The 22,807-nt window shown below is 38.6% G+C and overlaps 1 protein-coding gene across 6 annotated transcripts in view; it reads left to right on the top strand.

Annotated features, from left to right (window-relative positions):
- Positions 1-22,807, top strand: part of LOC122815900 (alpha-aminoadipic semialdehyde synthase, mitochondrial-like) — a 1,133,057-nt gene that overhangs the window by 953,260 nt on the left and 156,990 nt on the right. For all 6 annotated transcript variants that reach the window (XM_044088750.1, XM_044088747.1, XM_044088751.1 and 3 more), the window contains one exon: positions 9,116-9,245. In XM_044088750.1, the coding sequence (XP_043944685.1) occupies positions 9,116-9,245 (130 nt within the window). The remainder of the gene's footprint in view (positions 1-9,115; positions 9,246-22,807) is intronic.

The raw sequence follows: 22,807 nt of genomic DNA, 5'->3' as shown, positions 1-22,807 counted from the left end.
ATTTGATGCCATATGCATTTGGATTGCTCAGAAAGTTTAAAAAATAAATATTACCAGGAAAATTCAAAATGCTGCTATTGTATTACCTTTATACCTCAAAGCCCAACTTAACTGCATTTATAAATGAGTGCCAAACCTTAGTTTGTCATATGCGCCAGGCTGCTAAGTTATTTTGTTTGAATTCTATAAAGCGCATTGCCTCTTTTGTGGGTAGGAAGTATATCTGCTATTGAAAGTGTAAGACCTAGTGTTGTGAGTCCCAACCTTTCAGTAACATAAGTAAATATAAAAATGGCAAAAATAAAGCAGCAATTTCCAGGACCCACTGTTTACACCATTAAAGCTTTTAACTCTTGTAGCCAACACCACTTAGGATCATAGGATTAAAGGAGATTACTAGGCTAATGGCTCTGGGGCCCTTACAAGCCTAGCCAAGAGTTTATCCCAAAAAAGAAACCCCAGTCAATGAGGGACACAGGTGGAACCCCTGGGACAAATTTGTGGTCACCCATCCACTCATCAAGGTTGTGCTTCAAGGGGGTCAGCAACATACTTTGTTTGACATGTATGGGGAGTCTATTCCAGAAAAGGGGCAGCCTCTGGGAGACAAATTTGTCTTTCCATCAGGTTTTGTTAATGTCACATATTATATTTAAGCCTTTCAATTGGGTACTACGTGAGGAGTTAGACTTATGGATATGGAGCATCTCTAGTACAGCAGGGTCTGAGATTGCCTTGTAGGCAAGGCACAGATCACCTCTAACCAATCTGTACGATACAGAGTAAAGTGATAGTGATTTGAGTCTGACCACATAGGACAGGTATTTGCAGGCCATGGATTCTCTTTGTGAGGTATTTCTGTGACCTTTCCAGTTGGTGCAGGTATTTGGAAAGGTACACACCAAACAGGGTGTTGTACTCAATTATTGGCCTAATGAAGGAAGAGTACAGAGAGGCGATAACCTACTTTTTTCTGGATGCAATCCCTTTACTTATGAGGTGAACCAAGTAAAAGGCTTTTTCTGACCACTGCAGCTACACGATGGTCAAATGTGAGATTGTTGTCAACTTGTGTACCCAGGACTCTCACCATAGGTTGTGTGGTTAGGGAGTTGCCGTTAATGTGGTAATCAGTAGGGGTCATGCTTTTGCCGAATGGGATGTGTACTTGTACTTAAATATACTAACTCCAAGTGCACTGTTATTCAGACTAGGGTGTTGCACAACAAGATAGTACAGTTTTGATATATTTATATACATTTGTAATCACAGTTCATGAAATGTCAACAAACACATGTAAAGTGGAATGTATATTGAAAACCTATCTATATGGAGTCACCATTATTACAGAGACAAGCATCATGTTTATTTCTCTATAAGATAACCACTTGTATAAGTCATAACATTCTACCATGACAAAAAAAATAACAGAAAAATAAGAAAACCACTGCCCGTGGTAAAGAAAAAAGCCCTCACTTTAATGTTTCCACACTATTAAAACATAAAAGCAAAATTCACAGACTAAACGCTTTCGCCTGATAAAATATTAAGGCATCATCATCAGAATCAGTGAAAACATCTTTAAGCTCTATTTAAATAACACCAGATCTTAAAGTCAATCATTACATCATTTCATGCCATGTCAAATTATGTAATATGAAAAATAAAATCTCTAATAAATAGTAAAAATGTTAAAACAGTTAAAAGTTAAAAATGAGATATCTGGAATGCAACTTTAACCTGTTGTGAAAAAAATGATAAATGAAACAAATCTTTGCAAAAGGTAGATCATAAACACTTTAAACCAAATAAAACATATCCATCAAGTATAACTTTCACATAAATAAATTCAAACATCTTTTGCTCTCCTTGCAGAGACAAGGACAAAATGACTCTGCCAAATTCAGTGTTGAATTAACAGTAAATACTTAATCTTAGAATGACAGTCTCTGGTGCAATATGCACCTGATTATCCATGATTAATTCTCTGTAAGTTGTTTTTTTTAAGAACTGTGAAAGAGTGATTGAGTTATTACCTCTTGTAATAGGTGTATACAATTATTATAGTGTCACAGTTTGCCAAGCTGAATTATATTATGTTTCCATTATGGTAAATATATGAGTACTGGCTGTAATAATATCACTGAGTCAACTACGGCAATGAGCTACATTTAAATCTTTATGATTAGAATGACATTCATAGGTGCACAAATGCACTAAATACTTGAATGCCCATGCTAAAATTTTACTAATAACTGACCCAGGATTATTTTAGAACTTGCTTCTTATGTACAAGTATTGAAATCAAGCTTTATATGTATTTTAGTAAGATAGATTATGCACATTTTCAACTACAGGTTGGCATATGTCTTCTTTTTAGGATGAGGATGCAGTTCGTGTCCAAGATATGCTGATAATGATTGTTGACATAAAAAAAATCATATATATATATATATATTTATTCAGGAAAACAAACTTATCTCTCATGGAAATTATGCCACCACCACCAAAAGCAACCTTATTTCCAAGGGCAGCATGGACAGTTCCAAATGTCCCCAGAACCAGTGTCCTAGGAAAGTGAGTATAGCCATTCCCGTGGGGGAAGGAAAAACATGGAATCTGGATCAAAATACAATTAAAGATTGATAAATGAGGAGTTCCCGGGCTTCCACAACACATCACTCATCAATCTGTAATAAAGGTTAAACACACACACACACACACACACACACACACACACACACACACACACACACACACACACACACACACACACACACACACACACACACACACACACACACACACACACACTTTCTCTCACTCAGTCATCAATGAATAAGCCCTCCCACAGTTAATCACACTCATAAAAATACCCATTCTCACATGCACATATACTTTAAGATATTCCCATTCATGCATGTCTTCACACATTTATTCATCAACAAAAGAAGCTTCCAACAGCTGATGTCACTCACAAAAACACTCATTCATCTATATGCATGCTACAACACACAAACATGTGTACATGCTTTTGATTACCTATATACTAGTGTGACCACTCAGCCAGACATGCAGACACACACTCTCTCATACAGCTTAATTCATGCTCTTACAGACATACACTCACACATTTGCACACACTAACAGCCCCACCCCATGTCTTTACTAAACTTAACTGCACCATGAGTGCTCCTGTGGGAATGAAGGGGTGGATGTCATGCTTTTATGGTGTTCATGTTTTTCTCCTATAGTAAAATGTTACTTGGCTGAGTAATTCCCTTAATCATCTAGCTAAGCAAATCAGGAGCTGCCAACATTTCTGTGGGAGATCACATGGCTAATTAACATTAGGCACTCCTCTGGACTGCTGCATTAGGATACAACTCTGCCAGAGAGACTGCCCTCTGTGCTGAGTGCCCCACAAGGGAAAATCCTTAGTGGTTGCTTAGGGGTGTGGCTAAATCATACTTCAAGATACGGTCTACGATATTGTCAGGACCCACTGACACTTTATTTTTTGGTATTGATAATACTGTCAAGACTTGGTCTTCTGTGATTGGAAGTGGTGAGTCGGTTTCAGAGATTTCATGTGACCTAGGTGGGAGGAGGGGAAATGTTACATTTATTGATCAGCAGGCTGGATATATTTTCAGCTTTGGCACAGTTTACATAATCTGAAATCAGCTCAGTGCATTTTTCTCCAGAGATTGCTATCATAACTAAAAAAGGCCTTGTGATTGTCCATTGCATGAGTGGCTATTTCTGCCTTGAACTTTGATGTGATAGGTTTACTTATGCACCCGAGTTGCTCATTAAATTTAATGATGAGGGCTTTCTCATTCCATGAATTGCTTTTCTTATTTCTAGACAATAATCTCTTTCTTGTACTTTAAAGCTTTTTGATATTTAAATTCAGCCAGGGAGGTTTGTTTTGGAGAAATGCCCTTTGCGTGTTTCTACTGGGTACAGCATAATCTATGTAGCTGGTAGTATAGGTAGGTAGTATATGTGTCCATGGATTCACTTTATAATTTTGAAATACTGAAATCTCGAATTTCAGTACCTCGAGATTATAAAGCCGAACATTCACAATATCAAAACCCTAAAAGCGCAAAATTCAAAATCGTCACTTTTAAATACACCCTCTACCATACAAACATACAAACACCTTCCTTCCCACACTACTACAAACCAACAAAACACACACAAACACAACAACACAAATACACATACCTACACTACATATAAACAGGGGCCCGTGCTACTTATATATACTAACTCAGAGGTCGCACTAAAAAGACAAAGACATTAAACCCACCACTACATACTCTATATTCCCCTTGCACAAACACACACCACATACGTACAAATAACACCACTCTCAACATTTACACACTCACACTGTTACCTACCTATCCTAACCTACACCTAAAACTTCCCAACACACTGACATACACTCAAATCCCTACCCAAAACCCTTAAAAAACAGCACTTACCTGAATCTCCACATATATCCACACAACGGCAGGCAAAACATATCCCATAGCACACCACACCCTACAAACACAGCAAATCCCATGTACCATGCCACCACAACTGCAAATTCAACACTTCAAATTAGATCAAGTGTAGTTTTGCTCAACTACATTTTCGTCACTTTCATCTTGAGATATGAAATTCAAGATTTCAGTATTTTGAAATAGTAAAGTATTTCCATGTTCACATATTCAATAGTGTTAACTGGGTTTGTTAGGTATCTGAAGCTTGTCAATGTATCACTTTAGGTTCATAGGTTCATACTAGGCTATCTGCCCTAGGGCATTTATAAGCCTAGCCAGAGTGTGTGTGGCTTTCACCACCCCTTAGGATGAGAATACTATACCCATTAGTTTGCTGTGCCTCTGTCCAGCAGTGACACAGAGATGATTCCCGGGGTAAACCTACGATCTCCCATCCACTCGTCAAGATTTCTCTTGAACAGAGTCAGTGAGGGGCTCTGCCTCACATGGACTGGGATTCTGTTCCATAGTGTAGGGAGTCTCTGGGTGATGAATCTGTCCCTCCAGCACGTCCTATTTATATCCGTGTTGAGGTTTAAGTCTCTTGCTCTCGTGGCTCTGGTGGATTTGGATTTTTTGAGGTGGAGCATGTCCATTAATTCTGGGTTGGACATGGCCTTGTATGTCAGGCACAGATCACCTCTGAGCAGACGGTATGCGACTGAATAGAGCTGGAGTTTCTTCAGTCGGGCATCGTATGACATATGTTTGAGCCCCTTTATCCTTTTGGTGAGGAACTTTTGGGGTCTTTCCAACTGCTGCAGGTTAGGAGAAGGTAGATTGTCTTGGAGGAATTTTTAAAAGTGCTAGGGAAGGAAGTGGTTCCTGGATTCAGTTTTGTTAATAAGAAGATGGTTTTATGGTCAGACCTGACAAGTGACAAAGATACACAAGAGATTTTACAAGAAGACCCCGTATTAGTAAGGGCGAGATCTAAGATTTTATTCCCTTCAGTGGCTACTATGATTAGTTTTTCCAAGATGTTTGTATTAACAAATTCCAGCAATCTCTGTGCTTGTGCAGTAGATGGTGGTGTAGGTTTCCCAGTTCATAGCTGGACAGTTTAGATCACCATGAAAATAGTGTTCAGTTTAATATTGAGTGATCCTAGTTCTTGTAGATAGGCATTGTGGCTTTCATGGGTCTTACAGTGTGGTCTACAGCTTGCTAGTATGTGGTCATTCCCATCTCTGATGGTGATCTGGACATGATGAAGCTCCAGTGCATCATGCTGCTTAACCAGCCTTGATGTGAGTCTCTTCCTAATTAAGATTGAGATACTTTCACCTTTTATTCCCTCCTGCTTAGTGGCTAGTCTAAAATTGTGGAAGGCATTGTAGCCCTGCATTGCTGGAGTACTATCTGCAGGTTTTTAACCATGTCTTAGTCACTACACAGCCTTCTATGTCCTGCAGGGTGATGATGGTTTGCAAGTGTTATACTTTTTTATTTAGGCTCCTAGAACTGATCAGTAACACTTGCATATTTTCCTTTGTTTGCTTTATGTTGGTTGGTATATCTGGTTGGCATCATAAAAACAGCACTATGGAGGGGGTTAAAGTCTTTCCCAATATTCAAAAGCCTAGAGGAGACCAGTGCAGGGTATTCCTGGTGAAGCAGTGTGGTCTGTTGATTATGTCCTTCCAGGCTGACAAATATTGGTCCTCCTTCAAATGACACCAAAAGCTAAGCCAATTATTGAGGTTACAAATGTAGCAAGCAGATTACTAGTTTCAAATAAAACAACAACAAAAAATATTTGTTTTTTTCCTTTTTTAACTGAAATCTGAGTGCTGTAGAACAACGTGTCGGGTAGAAACTGCAGCAACTGCTTGCTGCAGTTTAAAAGAAAAAAAAGATTTATTTGTTTTTTTCTTCTTTTTTTAAGTAAAATATGCAGAAGGAAGTTTGAATGCAGGGCACAGAAATGAGACCTGACTGGCTACTGTGTTTTAGAAGCCCCTGGCTCATGAACATGAAATTAGCTGGGGAGCGATAGGATGCAGAAGCAGAACCTGGAAGACTGGTTGGTCCTGGGTTTCAGGAGCACCAGCTACCAGATTGGGGACCATTGGATTTTTTATTCATTTATTTATTTTGGTATTCCATTGAACAGCTGGGGTAGGCGAGAGGGGTATGTATCTGGCATCTGGCTAGCATGTGTATCAGTATAAGAGGTTCACCTGTTTTTTGGGGAGGCTGGATGGCAGTATTCAGGATCTGAAGGCATATGTGTAATATGATGGTCACGGTGTGGTATGTGGTGTTGTGCTGATGATCCTTATGTCTGAATCGTCTGTATATGAAATTTTATCTTCCGGTGCCAATGTATGTATGCATCTCTCACACACTGTCTTATACTGCTTTATTAATAGATGAGCGTCACAGAGCACAAGACAGTTCTTACACTGTTTCAAGATACCAATCACACTCAAGTTGTAGGGAAGTGTTGATCCACTGTTTAGACAAGAATGAATTAGAAGTCTGACAAGACTATAACTGTTTTGAGTTGGGTTGGTGTTGGGTTGCACGGTTTTGATTAGGTAACCTTATTAATGTCAGTGAAGTGTCTAATTTCTAAGGCTGGGATGCATAGATATCCTTTGCAGGCTTTACTGCAACTCATGATGTTACATATTTCATGCAGCGCAGGTTACTGAAGCCTCAGGTTTAGATTGTTAACATTGTGTGGAATAAGACTTCCTATAGCGAAAAAGGGTTCTGCACATTCAACCCACTGTAGGACAAGTCCAACAGTGGCTGTGCTCAGCACAGCTTTTTTTCTTCCTCTTTTAATGAAAAATCTCACAGTTAGAGGCTTTCCACACATTACACAGTTTTAAGTAAAAGACCGGGGGGAGCTCAGCTCAGCACAGGTTACAGGAGACAAGCTAAAGAAAGAAAAAAATGCAAAAAGCCAATAAATCTTGTACATGTCCAAGTATTTTTCCAGAAAATTAACACGAGATTATGTCACACCATTTCTCATATACAACCATTTGTATAAAAGGACCATCCGCATTTCTTGAAATAAGAGGTTGAGGCGTACTTACGAGAGCAGAGAAAATACAAAGAAACTCAAGAACATTCTGCAAAACTAAAGAAACATAGCTGATTTTCCTTGTATTTTCTCCCTGTCTCTCTCATACCATTAAATTGTCTGGAGGTTACAATTTTTTTCTTTTATAAAAAAAAAGGCAGCAACAAAGATCTTCCTTTCTCCGTTGTTTACTTTCCAAAGCACTGATGCACTGTGCAAGCATGAAAACATAAGTACTATATGCATGCGCAGTACATCATCAAAGCGGCAGAATCAAGAAACAATGTGGAAGAACACCGTGCTGTTATTATACAAAGACATTACTTCAGAAAAGTAAGTAATTTCTTTCTTAAATATTGTCATTGTATAATAGCAATAACCCATAGCTAAGTGTAGGTAATGCTGTATTGCCCTTGTGACCAAACCATGCCAACCATTGGTAAATACAGCATTACCCACACCCAGCCATAGGTTATTGCTATAATAGATGTTGGTGAAAAAATATATGTATGTATGTTTATTTAGAACAAGTAAGTGTTGATAATAATACAGCTTAGATGGTGTTGGGGTATGTTGCTGTGATTGTAGTACATAGGGTCCTGGGTTCAAGACTTGGTAGTGATGACTTTTTGGGGTGGGAGGGTGGTGTAATGATTAAGGTGCTTACCTTAGAAACACAAGGTGCAGGGTTTGATTCTCACAGAGGGTAATTGGCTAGGCTTAATATGGTCCATGAGGGCAGTTAGTCTAGTAATAATCTATGAATCTATAAAAACAAACCAGGCACCCAAGGAGGCAGCAGGAAATAAACCACGAATCTTGTAGTGGAAGCAACAAATAGTTTATTAATACATAAACGCCACACAATTCACTGCATTTTCATCCATTGGACTTGATCAGATGTAAAAGTAAATTAATGAATATCAAGCTGTAACAACCTTTATACCCCTCCCAAAAGTTTAATTGGATAATGATTTAGTAGTTTAATTAAAATCAATTAAAATCTTGAGTCACTACAATATCACATATCCATAGTAGCCATAGAACATAATGCCTCCACACAAACTAAAATGAAACATACTATTTATAGCCTCCACTTTTTGACAATAATAGCTGTGTATTTCAAATACGATTTTGTATTTTTTGTATCCTTCACGAGTCACAGAATGCCAGATGATTCCAAAAATATTCTTGCTTCAGCTTTTTATCTGGCTCTCCTTTGAAATTATAATAGATATATAAATCAAGGAAATGAGGAACATGGTAAAGGAAGATCCATAGCATGCAGCAAACCTGCACTTTACAATGATAATTAGCATTTTTAGGATATGCTGGGAGAATGCTAGCTTATGAATAAGTAAGTCTCGTTAAAAGCGTATTTAAAAAAATTCTAACCATTTTTTTACTGCTGTAGTTGTATTAGACATCATATAGTCTGCAAAAGGCAATATTAGGTGTACTACAATGACACTATTTGTACAAAATTACATTGTCTTATATTTCTTCCATGTAGCATCTTCTCAACAGAAACAAACTGAGCAACTTGCAAAACAGTATCAGAACTGTGTCCCTGTTACATTGGATGTTGACCAACAGCCAGAAACTCTTTCCAATCTGGTGAAAAAACATGATATAGTAATAAGGTATGTTTATGCTATCCCTTCCCTTCTTACAGACTTGATATGTTGAATAGAAAAATACAATCTCCCTGAATATCTCAGCTAAAAAAACTAACCATTAAAGTGAGAATGTTTCACTGAGCAGTGTGGTTCAAGTGTTGAACAAATTTGGATTCTTATTTTTTATTTTAATTTTAAAATGTTTTTAAGTGAGGCAGTGAAACCTGATGGATTTGAAGGTAGACAGCACATATGTTGTAGGATATATATACCTGTTCCTTCAGTCATGAAATATGAATGTTGTGTGAAATGTAATTAAGCTGTGACGGTTGCACAATGTTTCTATGATATATCTACCCTAAGGAAGCAGTTAGCCATCCACAAAGCATAGTGCTGTACTGACAGTTTACGTAGCTGAACATTGTCACATGCTAGCTTTTCATACGCATGTGCAACCATATTTCAGGAGCTGTTAAAATACAGAACATACCACTGCAGACCATCACTGCCATTTATATTTCAAAGACAAGGAAAGGTCATAAAACTAAAAGATCTTCAGAAATTGTAAGAAAAAAATGGTAAGTGGATCTAGGACCTGATTATATTTTGCTGCCAACAGTGTCATTTTATTTGTGTATTTATCATTTGCTAACCAGGTATGAATAATAAATGCAATATATGGATATAAAAACGTGTGTATGTGTGCATCAGTGTGTGTGCTGGGGAGGATGTCCGTATGCAGGTACTGAACCAGAATAGTTTTCAGAAGAGGGAGGAAACTGGAGAAAACATGCAGAGACTTAAACAGAGTGTTCAAAAGAGACACATTCCCTACAGTTAAGATCCTACAGTTGAGCCACTATGCTGCACTAATCTATCATATTGCTGCCTAACACCTGACTAGCATTGCAGCTGAACTTTGTCCTTCCCTTTGTAGGAAGTAACCTACTCTGTGACTCCAAGCATCTTTTTTCATTCTGAGAAGTATTAGCTAGATATTGCTTTTTCACAAAACAACTGTTTCAGACCAGACTTCACACTCAGGAGTGTACTGTCTCACCCCCCTTCATTCTCTTTCTTTCCCTTTTTTTCTCTCTCTGTCTCACTGTTCTACTGTCCCCACCCCCACAGGACACACCCTGAGTGACTGCCAGGATATTCTCAAGCCCTAGTCTGTGTTCTTTACTGCTAGATTCTGTGCCATTGGATTAAGCAATCCCCATAAGAATGGGTGCGACTTGTGCTCCCAAGACATATAAGCTGCAATCAGGACATTAAGGAAAAAAAAAATACAAGAGTTCATGTAGGTGTTTTTACCACCCCCCACTAACTGTATTAAATATGGTAACTTACCTCCTTAGCCCTTGGTGAGCACCCCACAACCCTGCCTTCCAGTTTCTTTCTCTCACCTTCTCCTCTTTGTTCACTACCTTGCTCCCCGTTCTTGAGGTTTAACCCAATCTGCTATATACTCTGTGGTCCCTGATTTACTCTGTCCCACCTTATGCAAACTCGTCCAACTGTAAACTAATCATTCCTGGCTTTGGCATCCTCTAGCCCTCCTCTATTTCTTGCCTCTTAGCTGTTTTTTGTATTAGCTCATTAACTTACACATAATTACCATGTAATTGTTGAAATAATTCACTCACCCCCCTGATACTGAGTGAACGACTAATTGTTTTTCCTCTTTTTGAGTCTATATTCTCTCTAGAGGTTCAGCTCTATCCTCTTCATTCACCCTCACTACACTCAAGCTCACTCTGCTCCCCTTCCCTACCCCTTTCTCACCCACCCTGAACACTCTACATTTATGCTCTAACCTCCCTGTAAGAGCCCTCCCCCTCACTCTAATCACCCAATAACATTACACCCCTACCCTAATCACTAAACCCTTCCATATTTTTTGCTCTCCATTCCCTACACCACACTCCTCCCACTTCCTCTTACCTCCATAGCACAAATCAATTTTCCTTCTCACCACCTCTACTTAACCTTTTTGTTTCCACAATTCACTCTATTTTTCTCCTACCTACAGCTCCTCCATTCACCTTCTTTAACTCTCTTACGAAACCTCCATACTTTCAATAATTCCATTCTCATCATCTCACTAATACACCCACATAAAATAACAGCATGCTAGTTTGTTTCCTCTTAACTCCTTTCTCTTCCTCCTATCGGGGCTCTCATCCTATCACTCTATCCTTCTAAAGCCTCCACCATCACCCACTCTTACCCAAGTAACATCCTCCTATAATAAAACCCTGCACTTCACTTCCATATTTCACCCTTTCTCTACAGTATCTCCTATATTCATTATCACAAACTGAAACACCTCAATATTTCTCTCTCTCTTCTCCTAAACTTAAGTTCAGACCCAGTACTTACTACTTCTATGTCTCTAAACCTTATCTACAGTCAATAACACTCCTACCAGATGGGGACAGCCACCCGAATCCTGGTCCATTCTCTTCCTCCAACACTATCACCTCCACCTCACCTACTAGACAACAACTCCCCACCTGTCCAATTAAATACCTGTTTATCTACTCCATAAACTTATAACGTCTCCCAAACAAAATTACATGCTTGGGTAGCCCACCACTCTCCCTACATCTTAACATGCTCAGAAACCTGGCTCAAACCTCATATCACAAATTCAGAAATTTTACCCTCTGGCAATAACATTTTCCGGAAAGACAGACTTTCCAAAAAAGAGGGAGGTGTTGCTATCATGTACTCAGAACATCTTAACCTCTCCTCTTCCTCATACCCCTTCCTGACTTCTCCCCAGCAGAAATTATCTTGCTCTACTGTCACGTTAACCCACACAAGACATTTGCAATAGCAGATATCTATATACCCTCTAGTAACAATATTCCAATTCCCGAATCTATTTTATCCTGGATCTCCCAACATCTACCCTACAAGATAATATTACTAGGTGATGTCAATATTGATTGGAACAAACTCTTCCCCCCACTCCCCTAGCCTTAGTATGAATCTTTTTGGTTTCAGTCAACTTATTTCTACTCCCACCAGCATTAATAAAAACTCCAGTTCTATTCTTGATTGGACCTTAACTTCCAACCCTAATCAGTACCATAAACCCAGCACTTTACCAGACTCCTTAAGCAATCACCTCCCCATCTCGATACTAAGAACACCTTCTCAAGCCTCAAAAACCCAGCTTTATAGAGACCACCACAATCTGACCAATTTCAACACAGAAACGTTCAACAACCAACTCTTTCTTGTCAATTGGTCTCACCTGTTTAATCTTTGTCTAAATGATGCTGTTCTTGAGTTTAACAATATTTTCCTAAACACACTAAACACCCTTGCACCCATCAAGAAAATTAGGATCAAATCTAATCCCACACCTTGGCTCTCTAAAGATACCCTTTCCCATGAAACTTAGAGACACTACCTGGAAGCAATGGACAAAGTCAAAATCTTCTTCTCTCCTCCTTACGTTCAAAGAACTAAGAAACCTTACTAAAAAAACTTATTGTCAAAGACAAGAAAAATGTCTACCAAGAAGCTCAATCTACTCACATCTCAAACCCTAATAAATGTTGGTACACCACAAACAATATTATCCATCCAGAGAAACATTCTATCCCCAACCCCTTCCCCAATAACCCACCTCTTGAAACCACCACCCTACTAAACAACTACTTCATAGACTCTACATACAAACTAACTCCCCCTGACAACATCCAGTCACAACCCCCACCCCCTCCTGCTGTCTCCACTCATTCTTCTCCCTGAAACCATTTTCCACGGCATATATTAAATCCCTTTTTCAGAAACTTAAACCAAGCTTTCCTTCATTTGACAACCTACCCCGCCCCCTAATTTTTCAAACTCACAGCCAGTACTATACCATATCCTGTCTCAATCCTTATCAACCATTCTATTAAAGATAATAAGTCCAAAAAGAATTACTCCCCACAGGACTAACACTACTTGTGCCAACCTCAGTCCAGGAACATAAAGTAACATATAGAGCACAATAGTGACGCAAGGCAGTAACCACAACACTAACCAAAGCACAGAGAAAACCGCTGCTTCATAAATGTTAAAAATTCGAGTTTATTGTAATACAAATACAGGGCGTGGTAAGCGCTTTCACCTGAATAGGCTTCTTCAGACCATAAAACTCAATCCTATGCACCCTTAATATACTAAAAAGAGTGCCAAAAAACAAATAAACCATTAAAGGCACAACACAACACTATATGGGCATGTGACATACTGAGAATACTTATTCTAAAATACATTAGCCACAATAAAATGTGGACATCTAAAACACATATAGAGCATAAATAAAAAAAAAATGTATATATATATATATATATATATATATATATATATATATATATATATATAAACAAAAACTGCATATGTTCATACCATTATAAATGAAATGCTTATCAATAAATCCTTTCATCAACAATAACAACACCAACATATATATATATATATATATATATATATATATATATGATAACATTGGTAGTGGGGTTGTCAATCGCCCTTTCCCTATCAATGTAGCTCACAGGGGAGGGGGGAGGTTGAGATCTATGAGCAGGGGCAGGACAAAGAGGAAATTGTCAGCAGACTCCCAGGTGAACCAAAATCTCAAGAAAATGTGGGAGAAAACTGGGAGACACTAGTACATAACATCTCCTCCCGTCCACTCACGTCCGATGAGTTAGGAGCACTCATCAAAGGGATTGACCTTTATACATAGTTGTGACAGTACTTACGTTGATACTTTAGTACAGTTTAAATTATTCATTAGGAGCTTGTGCCTTAGATTGGAGTTCAAGGACACAGTGCAGGTATTTGATGGGAAATCATTTAAGAAGCCTAGTGTATATATGCCAGGGATACCACCGTTGGTAGCTGCCTTTAGCAAATTAGTTGAGAATGACTTATATGATATAGAAAAGAGAGTGGGTAGGTCCAGGAATCGAAAGGGTAATTTAACTTACGCACAGAGGAGAGCTTTACAACAGTTGAGGAGTAATGCCTCCCTTGTCATCAGACCTGCTGACAAGGGGAGTGCCCTGGTAGTTATGGACTCTGAGTTTTATAATGAGTCTGTGAGGTCCATGTTATTGGACCAGAGGTTCTATAGTTTAGTAGAACGCAATATGGTGGCTGTACATGTGCAAAGGATAAAGATGGTTTTGGATGATTTGGTTAAAACTAATGCTATTATGGATGGGTTGTGTGACTGTTTGTTTGTTGGTGATCCCCTCCTGCCTATGATACAAGGCCTCCCCAAGATCCACAAGGATAATGTGCGTCCACCTATGAGATTTATTGTTGCAGGCAGAGGGTGGATCACGGAACCGTTTTCATTGTATGTGGAGAGGTTGTTGCGTCCGCTGGTCAATGCCAATGTTTACATCCTAAGGGATACAAAGCAGTTTTTATTGGACTTGTATGAATCTGTGAGATTTATTCCTGTTGATCTCCCATATTTTTTAGTTACGATGGACGTTCAGTCTCTTTTCACTGTGATACTGAACAGAGATGGGGTGCAGTTAGTGTCTGATTATCTGAAGGATAGATCTGAATTGAGTAGTGATGCTGTGGATTTGTTGGCTTTGTTTTTGGAGGTCGTATTAGAGAATAACATCTTCTGTTTCGGTTCACAGTGTTATCTACAGATGGATGGCATGGCTATGGGCACTTCTTGTACCAATAGCTACGCCAACCTTTTTATGGCTGCTTGGGAGACCAAGTTTTTATTTGGTGTAGATGGCTTTTCGAGGAATGTTATGTTTTACAGGTGTTTTGTGGACGATGTGTTTTTTTATTTGGAGGGGTACAAAGGATGAATTGTTTCTCTTCTTGGAGAGGGTTAATGGTTTGACGCACTATCTGAAGTTTAGTTATGAGGTTTCTGAGAACTGGATTTCCTTTTTGGATGTATATGTTCAGAGATTGGAATGTGGCTTTTTGAACACAGGAGTGTATAGAAAGGAGTGTCAATGCAATGCCTATCTTCATAGGCAGAGCATGCACCCAGGCTACATGCCTGGTAATATAGTGAGGGGTCAGGTTTATAGGACGTCACAGTATAATCCCAGTCAGGATGGTTTTGAGGCAGATGTTTGGGATTTATGTGAGAGGTTTAAGAATAGAGATTATCAGCTTTCTGATATAGAGAGAGGATTGGAAGACCTCACAAATTTGAGCTGCACCTTATTTCTCTGAGAATGCAGCGAGCTATGAAGGTCTCTGTCAGGGTGTTTTAGTTGAGAGAAGAGATCATAGTTTCGGAGTGCCCTTGTACTATACTAAGGATGTGGGTAGGTTGAAAGATGTGATTAGATCACATTGGAGTGTGCTAACATTAGACCCAAATGTGAGGGATGTTGTGGGTGTTGACCCAAGTTTTGTTTATAAGACTAGATCGAACTTAAAGAAATTGTTGTGCTATCCTACTATGCATAGTGGAGGTGACAGGGATGTTGGCACTGTACCTTGTGGTAGTTGTAATTACTGTTGCTGTATTGATACTGATGTTCATTTCCATCACCCTGTCTACGACACTAACCATGAGGTTAGAGTTCATGCCAATTGCAATTCTACACATGTTGTATACCTAGCCTCCTGTGGAGCCTGTGCCACGTTTTATGTAGGCAAGACGGACAGGAATCTGAGGGACAGAATAAGGGAACACCTCTACCAGATTAGGATTTGTTCTACTGTTAATGCCCTTTCTAAGCATGTTTTGTCCAATGATTCCACACATTCCTTTTGTTTTAAAGTACTAGATGTTATATACACTAGTTTTTTTTTTTGGGGGGGGGGGGTATGAGGGGTAGGACTGAGAGTGCTGAGTCTAGATGGATTGTTAGGCTTAGGGCAGATGTATTTCCTGGGCTGAATGAGAAGGTACCGTTGAGACCTTTTCTGAAGTCTAGGAAATTGAAGTGAAACATATTGGTTGTGCTTGGATTTCTTTGTATGTTTTATATAAATATATATATATATATATATATATATATATATATATATATATATATATATATATATATATATATATATATATATATATATATATATATATATATGTTGGTGTTATTGTTTATGAGAGGATTTATTGATAAGCATTTCATGTTTATAATAGTATGAATATATGCAGTTTTTATTTATATATATATTTTTATTTATACTCTATATGTGTTTTAGATGTCCACATTTTACTGTGGCTAATGTATTTTAGAATAAGTATTCCCAGTATGTTGCATGCCCATATATTGTTGTGTTGTGCCTTTAATGGTTTATTTGTTTTTTGGTGCTCTTTTTAGTATATTAAGGGTGCATAGGATTGGGTTTTATGGTCTGAAGAAGCCTATTCAGGTGAAAGCGCTTACCACGTCCTGTATTTGTATTACAATAAACCCGAATTTTTAACGTTTATGAAGCAGCTGTTTTCTCTGTGCTTTGGTTAGTGTTGTGTTTATTGCCTTGCATTGCTATTGTGCTCTATATGTTATTTTACATTGTATTAAAGAATTCTCAGTCCCTGAAATTTGGAAATCCTTTTTACATAATTACACTTCACAAAGGAGGTAACTCCACCGATCCTTCCAATTTCTGACCTATACCCATCCTCTCCCCTCTCTTAAAAATTCTAGAGAAATGCATTCACAAACAACTTCTGAAATATCTACTCCAGGGAAATCTCCTCACTTCCTCTCAACATGATTTTAGACCTCACCACAGCACATCCACAGCCCTTCTATCCTTCTCCCAGACTACAGCAGAGGCAAGAGATAACAATAAACTGGTGGTCTGCCTATTCCTTAATCTCTCCAAGGCGTTCAACACCATCTCCCACCGAAAACTTTTTACAAAACTTAACTGAACTCAACCTCTCTGCATCAACTACTCTCTGGTTCTCTAGTTTTCTTAACAACCAACAACAATCTGCTAGATGGCAGAACTCCTGCTCACCTTTCCTACCTATCCAAACAGGTGTATCCAAGGATCCATTTTAGGCCCCCTTCTCTTTAATATCTTTACTAAGAACCACCACTGTGCCTGCTACAACTTTTCTCTGATCCAGTAGGCTGATGAGTCTACTCTTACTACCCTCATCGACAACCCTACTGACCTTCACTCCCTCACCTAGACTTCTTTTAACACCATTGAACACTGGTCAATCAATAACCAACGCATCCTTAACCCAAAGAAAACTAAGCTTCTTCTTTTTCTTCCAAAATGTATGTCCAACTTTAAAACTTCTCTTCCCTAGACAACACTATCATTCTTGCTAACTTCCATATCAAACTTCTAGGAATTACAATTGACGATCAACTGAAATTTGACCATCATATCCAACAATCCATCAAAAAGACCAATCAAAAACTTGGTTTACTGTATAGAAACAAAATTCTTATCCATCACTTCAAGAACTTCACTAGCACATGCCTGCCTACTCCACTGCCTACTCTATGCCTCCTCTATATTTACCCACCTCCAAGCAAATCTTTTAACCAAACTTGAACAAACTTACAACCAGATAGCAATATTTGCCTGTAACATGTCTTATAAATCCCATCACTGCCTTTCCCTCAACCAATTTCAATGGCTTGAATTCCATCAACTACTCCAACTTTCTCAGCTACTGATGACACATTCTCTAATTTACAAACTCACAGACCGTCCCTCCCTGTCCACCCTCCTATCACTATATGAACCCTCACAATCCCTCCGTAGCACTGACCAACTGCTACTTGACACCTATAGGCCTAACAAAACAATAGGCAACTTGCTTTATAAATGTTCTATATATCAAACCTGGAAAAAACTCCCAACCAACATACATTCTATTCAAGCCTCATTTCATTTTAAAAGAGATCTGAAGAACTACATTGCTAACTCTTCCTCCTGCACCTCTTACCACCCTACCTAACACATACTGCCAAATTGTTAGACCATAATAATTTCCTCTCCCTACTTTAATATAACTCTCATAAATACTAGCACTGTGGTGCCTCAGATTTACCACTGGGCAATACTATACTAAAATCTCAACTTTCTCTTTCCTTGCCTACTATTCATCCTACCCCTCCCTTTCACTTTTCTAATTTTCAGCTTTCTTCCACTCTCTGGACTTCCCTAAACTTTTCTTCCCACCCCTCTACTTTCAAACCTGCTATTTATTACTCATTTTTCTCTCTACTAACTTGATGTAGTTATTCACACTGAGCTGAACAGAGGAGGTACACTAACCACAACTCTGATCTGTAATATATAATAATAAGTATCCTGTTTTTTTTTTGCTTATTTTTACAATTTATTGCTTATTCTAACCATTTATAGCACTTTTTTGTTGTCTGCTGCCTACCATTTTTTACTGTATTTTATTGCTATAAACTAATCTGCACTATAGTACTGAAATTGTTTGCCTTACAGGGCCTGTTAAATCACTTTTATTATTGTCACACTTTTTGTAAAGCTTTTTTTTTCACTAGTTTCATTGCGTTAAAGGTATTAACTGGAAATTTTCTCTATTTGTTAAGCATCTGTTTGTTTGTTCGTTCTGATTTCCTGCCAAGTAGTGTTTAATATAGCTGATTTGTTTGCAGTTAAAAGTATTCTCTAGAGTCTCCTTGTTCCTTTATCTGTTTAAAACTTTCATTTAGTGTCTCACTGCTGTTTTTCTGCTGTGGTAAACATTTCTGTAGTGTTTTATGCCTAAAATAGTGTAGCTAGTAGCTATATTATAGTCACAGTTCAGATTTGCTGTCTCTGGGTCTGTTTGTTTGGAGTGGTTGTTTGTTCTGAGCACATGTCCCAGGCCATCTTGAATTAGCAGAAGCCTTCCTTTATCTTCATGAGAGGATTTTGTTGATTGGTTGCTGGCTGGTAAAGGGTGGCTGGTCTAGGGCTTGGAGTATGCACTCATTGGTCTTTCTGAGCTTTTTTTTAAGTTGTTTCAGGTTGTATCTTCTGATATTTAGGTCCTGCCTTTGAGAGGAATTCTGTTTATTCACACTGAGCTGAACAGAGGAGGGCACTGAACACAACTCTGATCTGTGATATATATAGCAATAAGTATCATTTTTTGATTATTTTTATTAGTTATTGCTTATTCTAACCATTTATAGCAATCTTTTATTGTCTGCTGCCTATTATCTTTTACTGTATTTCATTGCTATAAACTAATCTGCACTATAGTACTGAAATTACTGAAATTGTTTGCCTTACACAGCCTGTTAAATCTCTTTTATTACTGTCACACTGTTTATAAAGCTTTTCTTGCTAGTTTCACTGTGTGAACAGTATTAACTGGACATATTTCTCTATTTGTTAAGCATCTGTTTGTTCTGATTTCCTGCCAAGGAGTATATCATATACTGATTTGTTTGCAGTTAAAAGCATTCTCTAGAGTCTCCTTGATCCTTTATCTGTTTAAAACTTTCATTTACTGTCTCACTGCTGTTTTTTCTGCTGTGATAAACATTTCTGTAGTCTTTTCTGGCTAAAATAGTGTAGCTAGTAGCTGTAGCACAGTTCCAGTTCAGATTTGCTGTCTCTGGGTCTGTTTGTTTGTTTGCAGTGGTTGTTTGTTCTGAGCACATATCCAAGGCCATCTTGAATTAGCAGAAGCCGTTCTTTACCTTCGTGAGAGGATTGTGGTATTTGGCTGCTGGCTGGTAAAGGTTGGCTGGTCTAGGGTTTGGCGTAAGCACTCATTGGTTCTTCTGATCTTTTTTCTAAGTTGTTTCAGGTTGTACCTTCTGGTATTTAGGTCCTACCTTTGAGAGGAATTCTGTTTATTCACACTGAGCTGAACGGAGGAGGGGCACTGACCACAACTCTGATCTGTGATATGTAATAATAAGTATCCTGGTTTTTTTTTGCTTATTTTTACTAGTTATTGGTTATTTTAACCATTTATAGCACTTTTTTTACTGTCTGCTGCCTACTTTTTGTACTGTATTTTATAGCTATAAACTAATCTGTGCTATAGTACTGAAATTGTTTGCTTTACAGGGCCTGCTAAATCACTTTTTTACTGTCACACTGTTTGTAAAGCTTTTTTCCTAGTTTCACTGTATGAAAGGTATTAACTGGAAATTTTTCTATTTGTTAATCATCTGTTTGTTTGTTCTGATTTCCTGCAAAGGAGTGTATCATATAACTGATTTGTTTGCAGTTAAAAGCATTCTTTAGAGTCTCCTTGCTCCTTTATCTGTTTAAAACTTTCATTTAGTGTCTCACTGCTGTTTTTCTGCTGTGATAAAACATTTCTGTAGTGTTTTTTTGCCTAACTTAGTGTAGTTAGTACCTGTAGCATAGTTTCACAGCTTCCCCTCCCTATTGGTGTCTTGTTCTTATACTTGGTAGCTTTGCAGTTGGCCACCCCTAGTGTAAATTTGATCTGTGACACTCCTCCCAGTCCATAGCGATTAGCTCATTCTACCTAATACAGAGAAACATTTGAAAAGGCTACTCCCCTTAGTGTCTTAACCTTGAATTATCTCCTTTCTCTCATTCTACTTTACTTAAAAACAAAACAAAAAAACAACAAAAAAAAAATTTCAGCTGCTTTTACAGTATTTGTGTTTCCTCCTCCTACTCTATCATCCCATCTTGGTTTTGCTGCTAATTGTTCTCTAAAGTGTTCAATTGCATCTTCTCTGCTGCATTTATTACTACTTGTTTTTAGCCTGTTTAAATTTTAATTGTTATTCTAAGCCTCTTAGTTTTGGTTTCAGCACTTGGGCTTTAGGCCTACCCATTAGCTGTCCCTGGCCTCTCTCCCTCAGATTCTGACAAATATGGATGGACAGTTTCCTATGGTTTCTCCTGCCAGCCTGGTTGATATGGGCATTCTGAGACAGTGTAGCAACTGCCTCTTGTACATGAACAACCATCTACTACTACCAACTAGGAACACAATTTGTGAGAGATGCAACTACATAAAGAAGCTACAATCTATGCTCTCCGCCTCACAAGTCAGTATATCTGGCACTGAGAAGGTTGTCAACACAATCACTACACCTCAAACACCACCCACAACTACACAACACACACCCACATATATGGAAGTTCTCAACAAAAACAAACCCAAACAAAGGAGACCTTAGAGGCAAAAACACATGAGAACTCTACAACCCTCAACACCACACACCAGGCATAGTCCACACACCTGTGTCTCACAACCACCAAGGCCTAACCATAACTCAACATATTAGTCATAGGAGACTCCATTGTAAGACACACAGATGTGCCTTTCACCAGGCTGGATAAGGAGAAAGTCACAGTTAGTTGTTTGTTAGGTGCCAGAATCTGCCATATTACACACACAAACTCAAGTCTCTCAACAACAGGTACAGTTATGACTCTGTCATAGTCCATATTGGCATGAACGACTTGAGACGTACCTCCCTGTACTATATGAAAAGAGACATGATTGAGCTCGCTGAATATGTGTTCCAGGTAGGTATGTCCCTAGCCTTAAGCAGCATTCTACCGGCACCCAGAATGATGCCTCATTACAAACAGAAAATGATTGACTTTAACAATTGGCTTAGTTTCTGGTGTCATTCCAGGGGGTTCCAGTGCCTGACAGCCTGGAAGATATGGTTGACAGACCACAATGCTTTGCTAAAGATGGACTGCATCTGTCTCACTTGATCTTCAGGCTTCTGGCAAAGGCCCTTGCCTCCCTCATAGTGTCTTTTTTAGGAAAAGTCATGAGGTCGATACTATCAACATAAAAATCTCAACAAAATGCAAATTAAAGTCATGCTGCCAAATGTTAGGAGTCTAAACATGAAACTGCACTCATTGCAAGCATTCTTAACCCTAGAAGATGCTGACATTTGTGCAGTCACAGAAACCTGGTTCAAAGCTGCGGAGAACACCACAGCCTTACCTGGTTACTCATCCTATCAAACATTCAGACCCCAAAATGTGGGCAGCAAAGCCAAATTTAGTGGAGTTTCAATATATATTAAAGACACACACACTTCCAGGCTGGGCAAACAGTATGACACACAGGAGACACTCCAGGTGCAATTAACCATTGACAAGCCCCATATTCAAATTATAGCTAGCTACAGGCCCCCAACTTTGACTGAAGATGCCCACTCCACCTATCTGGACCACTTCAAATCTATCAAGATTCAACCCTTTACCCTGATCCTGGGTGACTTTAATTACCCAACTATAGACTTGAAAAACTACTCATGCCAGCGCACAAATGCCCAGAGATTCCTCAGTTTTATCAGTACAAATGCCTTGGAAGAGCTAGTTGATACCCCCACAAGAGATGATAATATCTTGGACTTGGTATTAACCAACATGAGTAACCACTGCAGCACACCTATGCTATCATCCTCCCTGGTAAGATCCGGCCATAAAGCGGTTACTTTCAAAGTCGTCATCTCCACTGACCCCCTCCCTATAGCTGCGGTCAAACAAAAAAACTTCTCCAAAGCTGATTACAACCTCCTGAGGGATGGTATAAACAGCTTCATAGCCCCTCCCCCACTGTAGGAACTGGCACCAGCATCCAAATCTAGACCAAACAACTATACGAG

Source organism: Protopterus annectens, chromosome 11.part0, assembly GCF_019279795.1.
Source record: "Protopterus annectens isolate FY-2018-M chromosome 11.part0, PAN1.0, whole genome shotgun sequence".
Taxonomy (NCBI): Eukaryota; Metazoa; Chordata; order Ceratodontiformes; family Protopteridae; genus Protopterus; species Protopterus annectens.
This window is presented reverse-complemented; position numbering and strand designations above follow the sequence as displayed.